At 56.3% G+C, this 5,867-nt stretch overlaps 1 protein-coding gene across 3 annotated transcripts in view; it reads left to right on the top strand.

The window, feature by feature from the left end:
• The first annotated feature begins 3,617 nt into the window (after positions 1–3,617).
• Pdgfa (platelet derived growth factor subunit A) overlaps positions 3,618–5,867 on the top strand; it is a 20,744-nt gene continuing 18,494 nt past the window's right edge. Inside the window, exons 1-2 of one of the 3 annotated variants that reach the window (XM_026789301.1) lie at positions 4,122–4,175; positions 4,924–5,123. Coding sequence is in view for 2 of the 3 variants with exons in the window: in XM_005367089.3 (XP_005367146.2) it covers positions 4,819–5,123 (305 nt within the window). In the remaining variant the exon portion in view is untranslated. Of the gene's footprint in view, positions 4,045–4,121; positions 4,176–4,214; positions 5,124–5,867 lie in introns of those variants that run through there. The other 2 variants (XM_026789300.1, XM_005367089.3) reach the window with 2 other exon arrangements.

Raw genomic sequence — 5,867 nt, 5'->3', positions numbered from 1 at the left:
CCAGATGCCAGGCACACATTTCTAAAGGCTACCTGCAGAGCTGCTTGTTGCTCAGACAAATCTGAGCTTCTGAGAGGCCAGTATACCCAGAGTAACACAGAAGTGGGGGGTGGTGGGCAGTGTCCTACGCATGTTGAGTTCAGAAGCTAGGATCCTTACTTGGCTCAAAGAGGAAATACATGAACACAAGTTCTCTTCCTTGATTTGGGGATTTTTTTTTTGAGACATCTCATATGATAGCCCAGGTTAGCCTGAAACTCACTATGTAGCCCAGGCTGGCCTAGAACTCCCAGTTCCCTTGCCTCAGCCTCAAGTGCTGGAATTACAGGCATAAGCCATCAGAAGGGGTTTCAGATACCTTTTCTATTTTCTTATTTAAAATTTTAATTGTTTGTTTATTTTGAGACAGGGTCTTGTCCAGTCAGGTTGGCCTGGAACTTTTGGTCTTATCGCCTCAGCCTCCTGATGCCTCTACCAGACTGATTTCCACAGGTTATTTTTAGTGTATTTGAACCACATTTACCAGGGGGTATGGGATGTGTGTGTGTGAAATGAATAATAGCCATGTTACTTATTTAACTTCATACTTGCAAAATGTTACCGCTGTAATCCATAGTTATTACAAAAGTTACTAACAGAAGTTTTATTCTGGGGGATGGAGGGATGGCTCAGCAGTTAAGAGCACTGGCTGCTCTTCTAGAGGACCTGGGTTTGATTCTCAGCACCCACACGGCAGCTCACAACTGTAACTCCACTTTCAGAGGATTTGATGCTTTCTTCTGGCCTCTACAGGCACCAGGCATGCTTGTGGTCACAGACATACGTGAAGGACACTCATCCACCTAAATTTTTTTTTAAATTAATTTTTTCTCCACCCTGCCTAGGATCCAGAGTCCCGAGGCTTCTGAGCCTCCATGCTTTGCAGGTAGCAGTTCTGACCAGACACACCTCAAGGCCTGGTGGCCACCTGTAGCTTCAACTTCTGACCAGAACAGAATTTATTGTACTCTTTGGGTTTCCACTTTTTTGTTTTGTTTTTGAGACAGGATCTTATTATGTAGGTCAGGCTATCCTTGAAGTTGAGGTAATCCCGTGCCCCAGCTTCCTGAGTTCTGGGATTATAACATGCACCACCATGCCTGGCTGAGCTTTCTTCTGTCCTGTCCCTTTCCTTTCTTCCCTTCCCCTTCATTCCTTCTTTCCCTCCCTTCCTCCCTCCTTCCTTCCTTCCCCTAAGGCAGGGTCTAATGTGTCCCTGGATGGCCTTGAGCCCCGCAGTGTGTCTCAAGGATGACCCTGAATTCCCAATCTCCAGCCTCCAGAGTGCTGGAATTACAAGCCTGCTTCACCAGAGTTTTTATTTGGTGCTGGGAACAGAACCCAGGGCTTTGTCTCTGCTAGGCAAGCAGACTATCGCCTGTGCTACCTTCCCTCGCCTCTAGGTTCTGCTTTCAAAAGCCACGGTACATTCCTTTACATAGGTCTTCATTCACAAAACATCCACAAGTCTATTGTGGGTTTATAGGCTATTTTAAACATAATTTCTGTTTGTGTATTTAAAAGTGAAAATAAAAACACTGACTAGGGAGTGGAAATCAGCCTGGAGGTGCCCTCCCACCCCAGCACAGACTTATCTTGTTTTCTGGGGAGCCTGAACTGGAAAGGCCCGATCCTTAGCCTGAAGGAAGGAGGGGGGGGGCAAGATAATGACATAATTAAGGCTTGTGGCCGGGCACTTTTGATCTTCAAGGACCAGAGCCCACATGGCTGAGGCTCCATTTGGGTTAATTGCCCAGAACCAAGAAAGCCTTGCCCAGAGATAAAGGGAAACTGGTGTTTCAACATTACAAATTGTTCTGGGATGGCTCTGGCAGAGCCTGGATGCCTGGGGCCCAGCTGGCCCCACCCGCATAGAGAGGGTCCTGTGGATTCCTGGGGACTGCTGGGTGCAGAGACCACCTGCAGGGTGAAACACTGACTTCCAAATTTGTTGTTGTTGTTTTTTTTTTTTTTTCCCACAGATAAAGAAACCAAATTCAAGGCGAGCCAGGGACAGATCACACCAATGACACCAGAGCAAAGAGCTCTGTGTCTGCAGCACAGAGCAAAGGAGCCTCTTTTAGGGGCTGGGCTGGGCTGTCTAGACTTGGAGCTACCCATCCATATAGCCTTCACATTCTTGCCTAGTGCAAATGCAACCTGGGCCATTCTAGTTTCCTGTCTTCTTGGATCTCCCAAGGGATGGCACCCTGGGTCCCTGGGACCCAGTACCACCTGCTCTCTGTAGACTGGAAGAAGGTCTAAGTCCCTCTGCCTCCGGGTGGCTGTGTGAAATTATTTCGCAGGAAGAAAGACCGACATCAGTATCAGGGCTCAGTATCGGGCCTTGCAGCTAATGATCGCAATAACAGCGATTGCAATAATTGAGCACGGATAATTGAGTTGTGGATGAGTGTGGGGGAAAAGGAGTGCTTCACGTTTAAGATGCGGGGCTATGAGGCGATTCCTTAGTCCAGCCCGACGGTCTCCCTCCTCTCACAGTCGTTGTCTACACTCCCGTGTGCTCCCGGTCTTGGATGGAGAGAGCACCATCAGGGGTTAGTTGTTAGTTGGTTACCTCAGCTGCTCAACCCCTCTCTTGGGCTATTTGAAGCACTTGACACTTTAATTATGGGCGGGCGGACACGTCGCGCTGCGCCGGGGGCGCTGGAGACGGGCCGGAAGCATCCGCTCTGGGGGCGACCGGACATCCCTGATCACCGCCAGGTGCATCTTCTGGTGCCGGTCCCCACCTCCTCGCCTAGCTCGGGGATGCTGGTACCTTCTTCCTCCAGGGACCCTCCACCTGACATCAGGTGTCCACAGCCTCTAAGATGTTTGCCCTGGTTGGGGCAGGATTATTTGGGGGTGGGTGCGGGTCTTTGTTTGTCACCGGGCTTGGGGGTTGTTCTCAGTCGCTGGGGCGGGGATGCCCCGTGGAGCCTGGAGCGACGCACCTACAGGCTAGGGCAGCAGCCGCCCACACCTCCTCCGACTCTAAAGTATATTTAGCCTCATTATCAAATGTTTGCAGTGAACCGAGTGAACCGCCTAATAGCGGCTGGAAGTGAAACTCGAATCCCAGCCAGAGGGAAGCACGTGATCTCTCCCACCAGAAGGGATCACCGAGGCGCGGGCGGGACAGGTGCGGTGGCCTCGAGCGCATGCAAACCCGCCAGCTTGGCTTGCTTTCTTGGTGTTCTCTGGAAGCCTGACACCTGAACCTCACCCCCTCACACAGCCCCTTCTTCAGAGGTCAAAATGAAAAATGGAGAGTGAGCAGCGGGTCCCAAGAGGAACCGAGGCACAGGGCTGGTCTGAGTTGGCTGGTTCTCCTTTAGGCCCTTGTCCACATGTTTTAGCCAGTCGCAGTTTTCAGAGACCAGGTGTCCGTGTGTTAGGCGTCTTCCGAGGACCTATGGGAGGGTGAGTGGGTAGGGGTCGCTGTCTCACATCAGAGAACCCTGTAAGCTTAAGGGCGCTTGCCCCAGTCCCCTCAGGCGGCTGGCGCCGGGCTGCACAAGCTCTTACCACCCTCGCGCGGCCGCTGTTGTTGCGGTCGCTATGACGACGGGTCGCGGTTTTATTTTTAATAGCGGTCGGCGATTAGAGCAGTGCCTGCACCCAGCTCCCCGCAGCTCCCGCGTCCCCGGCACTGCATCCAGGCCTAGCTTCACTCTGGCCCCAGATGTCCCCTTGCACCTTCAGAAATCCTTCCGCCATGCTCTGATTTCCAGCTGGGCGCCTCTGCAGCGCCGAGAGTAAGGGGGAGAGAAAAGCACCGACAGGCGGGGTCCCCAGGAACCCGCGGGCCTCCACGCGGAGGTGGTGGCCGGACGGGCGCGGCATCCCCTCCGCAATGCAACCCGATCTTCTTCCTGGATTCCCATATCCACCGTCACACCGGGTCGTCGAACTGCAAAGAGGTGTCCTCTGGTCCTCTCTGCCTGCGAGGAGCCCGAGGGCTTGGCAGGACAGGACGGGCAGTACTCTCGGCATAAGAAGGTGAGGAACTCTACCCAGGTCCAGCTGGGTCCTGGTAGTCGCCGCCAGAAGCCATCCAGTGAGCTTCTACCGCCAGAGCTGCACAAAGTTCCACCAACACGGATAAGGCCTTGGCTTTCGAGGACCTCGAGGTGGGGCGCTTCCCAACGTTTTCCAGAATCCCTTGTTAGGCCAAGAGGGGGTGTCATCTTATCTCCTGAGCACCTCAGGTGTTAGGGCAGGGGCGTGGCGATGGGTGGGGAGGCTGCAAGCCTAAGGAAGTCTGTGTAACAACAGTAGAAGCCGGTTGCAACGATTATCAGGGGAGGCTTGATACCCCCTCTCCCCCCCAGGTATTTGGGGCTAGGTGAGCCGCCCTAGAAGGGCCCTTCCAACTTGGCCTTTGAAATGCAAGAACCCGGGGAGCTGGGGATAAAAGGCTCCTGCCCCGTTGCGCCTTTGTCTGGGGACAAAGAAGATTGGGGAGGGGGGTGTCAACTGGGGCAGGGTGCACGGGTTAATCCATATGATAAGGAGTGAACTGGACGGGCAGTATTCTCTATTACACTCCTATCCGTGGAACGTTTTGGTCTTCGGAGCCCTAGGCTTGTCTAGCTTTGGGATTCGAAAGATCCACAAATCCCCTAACTCCGGTGCATGGAGAGGCACTTGATATCTGAAAATATATCTTCCCACCTGAAATCTGTCTTGCAGTGGGATAACCCTGTCTAGCAGGCGTCCAACCCTGATCAGACTTCTGCCCCCATGTAGCTTCCCCGCCACCCGGTCTGTGCTATGACTTGGCCGGAGGTGGCGCTCTGCGTTCCCTTGGATCCCAAGGCAGAACCCAGGAGTTCCTCACCCGTGGCTTCTTTTCTGTCTTTCCTTCTACCCCCTCAGCTCCCCGGGTTCAGGGTGCGGCTGGGCCTTCGGCCAGGGGCTAGGGATCTGGAGGGTGCAGGGTGTCAAGGTGGCGATGAGGCAGGCGGCAGCCTCCTCCCCGACCCGGGCTTCGTTTCCACCTCGACACAAGAGTGCAAGTTCCTCAATCAGGTGTCCCAAGCTTTGGCTCTGGGGCGCGGGCGCGTGGCAGCCGTCAGGTGAGTGCCCTAGACGCGCCCCTAAACCCGCCCCGCCTCTCCACAGAGACTCACTCCCCCTCCTTTTATGGAGAGGGGAAGGCTGGAGCCCTGGATCCGCACGGTGGGAAGCGGCCCGAGCGCCGGGCGGGGGCCGGGCCGGCTCTCATGCCCTTTTTGGCGCAGCAGCTCTGGGCGCTGCCCTTTACTGCCGCTGGGGCCCTAGAGAGAGGCGAGCCGGAGACGGCCGTGCTTCTGCAGCGGCCTCCTCCCCTCCCCGCCCGGTGCCGCAGGATTGCAGCTGGCACTGAAGGGTGGGCAAGCTCGAGGGAGGGGCGCTCCGGGAGCCCCGGCGCCTGTGGGCTTTGAGCCGCGGGCGCCGAGCTTGGATGCATTTATCTGCCTGCGTGAGCGCGTGTGTGGCCACTGCAGTGGCGGTGGCGGCCGGGCCCGATTTGGCCCGCGATACCCCTGCGCGCTTCCGAGGTGCGGGTCCCGGGCCGGAATCCGGGGGAGGCGGGGGGCGGGGGAGGGGGAGGGGCGCGGTGGCGGCGCTATAACCCCCTCCCTGTCGCCGGCCGGCTCCACACGCGCGTCCTGCGGAGCCCGCTCAACTCCGGGAGCCCGGCCTGCCTACGTCTTCCCCTTCTCCACCTCCTCCTCTGGTCTTCCCGCGGCTGCTGCGGCGGCGCCAGCGGCGCCAGCTCGGCCCTCTGCCCGCCCTCCGGCCCGTGCGAGAGGCGCAGCGAGGCCCCGGGCGGGTTG

Source organism: Microtus ochrogaster, unplaced genomic scaffold (assembly GCF_000317375.1).
Source record: "Microtus ochrogaster isolate Prairie Vole_2 unplaced genomic scaffold, MicOch1.0 UNK16, whole genome shotgun sequence".
In the NCBI taxonomy this organism is placed as follows: Eukaryota; Metazoa; Chordata; class Mammalia; order Rodentia; family Cricetidae; genus Microtus; species Microtus ochrogaster.
This window is presented reverse-complemented; position numbering and strand designations above follow the sequence as displayed.